A 1,585-nucleotide genomic window follows, 5' to 3' on the forward strand; every position below is an offset into this window, starting at 1 on the left:
AAATGCAAGAAGCTCAAGATGTCTTTTTTTATTTGCGTCAGTCTCTTTGATACTGCATTCTAGAAAAAATGGAAAAAACTGTATCATTTTATTCTTCTTTTAACAGATTTAAATCCTTTTTAGGTCTACCCACAGGTCGATCTTCCTTCACGTCTTTAATCAATATGTTTTTATCAATCAAGTTGTTTTCAATCGCAAGCATTAATAATGACATTTTATTGTCTGACGTTTTGGAAATTCCGTTTTCTTTCAGTAATTTTTTCAAATCCTTTATCGTATATCTCATTTTTTATTTTAAAAATATTATTTTTTGAAAAACATTTCAATGAATTGGATGCTCTACATCTAATAAACAAAAGTAAATTTGTTTCCATCTGATTCAAGGGTATGCAATCTATCGGAAATGACGATAACAAAGGCTTGAGTGTTTGCAGGAACGTTTGCATTGAATGTCGCTTTTATTTTCATATCTACCACTCCAGATTTTAACCTCTCAGACTGCTTGCTTACGTCGAAAACAAAAAGAGGACAAATGTATTTATAATTTAAGGCAGTCAAATTAGGTTGAGATATAAGTTCGTTTACACCATAAAGTCTATTGTCAAACTTAGAGGCGTCTCTATATGCTCTTGAGTATTTGTTGTTATTAAAGTCTAAATCGTAATCAACAGCAGGATATCTTTCACTGTTTAAAGTGACATACATGTTCTTCAAGTCGCAGTGATTAAAGACTGCAGGATTCTCTACTTGACTTCCAGATTTATTGGTTTGAAATCCAACAATGACATACCTTGGTCTTTCACTACCAGATTTTGTGCTTAGCGTCCAACTAAAGTTGTTGGATACAGGAACAGCGATGGTGTCACATTGTCTAGATCTGAACGAAATTGGAACCTTTACTTTTGATTCAATGATTTTGTAAAGATTGTTACTAGCTGCGATAGAGGGTGTGACATGAGGCATAAACAAGGATAATTTGCTCAGATCTATTTTTCCTGCAGCTGCTGTTTCTGCTCTAAAAATAGCATCACTATCACTCTTTCTCACAAGAGTAAGTGTATGCCTAACTCCATAGATCACTTTATCGTAATCATCGCAAAATCCAAAAATGTGTTTTAAAGGAATGCAGAACGAAAACGATCCTTTTTCTTCACTTTGCTTGATGATGTAATCTCGTCTTTGGATAAATCCAGTGTTGGCTTCATTTGCTAAAGCTGATGTGTCTCTTTGCCACAGCTGATTCATTCCTTCAGACAATTGGAACTCTATTGGATATTTGAGGTATCCAATCATGGTGGTAGCTTGTCCAGGGTCGAAAATGATTTCTAAATCTCGACCATCCAAACGATAAGTAATCTGCCTGAACAGATACATGATGCCGTTGTTAGCAAGAGTAACGAGGTCTGCATCAGCATAGGAAGTTCCATCTGCTTTTAAAAGTCTTCCTTCAACCAAAAGGTATGCCTCAGATGGAAGCGTGAACAAATCTTGTTTCTCAATATTGATCCTTATTTCTCCATCCACATTTAGATTTTTACTCTCAGGCTCGTATTCATGAAACTCGAATCTCTCAATTTCTTCATCA

The 1,585-nt window shown here is 35.0% G+C and overlaps 1 protein-coding gene across 1 annotated transcript; it reads right to left on the reverse strand.

Moving 5' to 3' along the window:
- Window positions 1-345: 345 nt before the first annotated feature.
- Window positions 346-1,374, reverse strand: LOC149890837 (uncharacterized). Its single transcript, XM_090081979.1, has one exon. The coding sequence runs from the start codon at window positions 1,372-1,374 to the stop codon at window positions 346-348; it is 1,029 nt and encodes a 342-aa protein (XP_089938105.1).
- Window positions 1,375-1,585: the final 211 nt, after the last annotated feature.

This window comes from Hydra viridissima, unplaced genomic scaffold (assembly GCF_058129835.1).
Source record: "Hydra viridissima isolate aposymbiotic clone 2 unplaced genomic scaffold, HvirCarnegie_v1 scaffold_3, whole genome shotgun sequence".
NCBI lineage: Eukaryota > Metazoa > Cnidaria > Hydrozoa > Anthoathecata > Hydridae > Hydra > Hydra viridissima.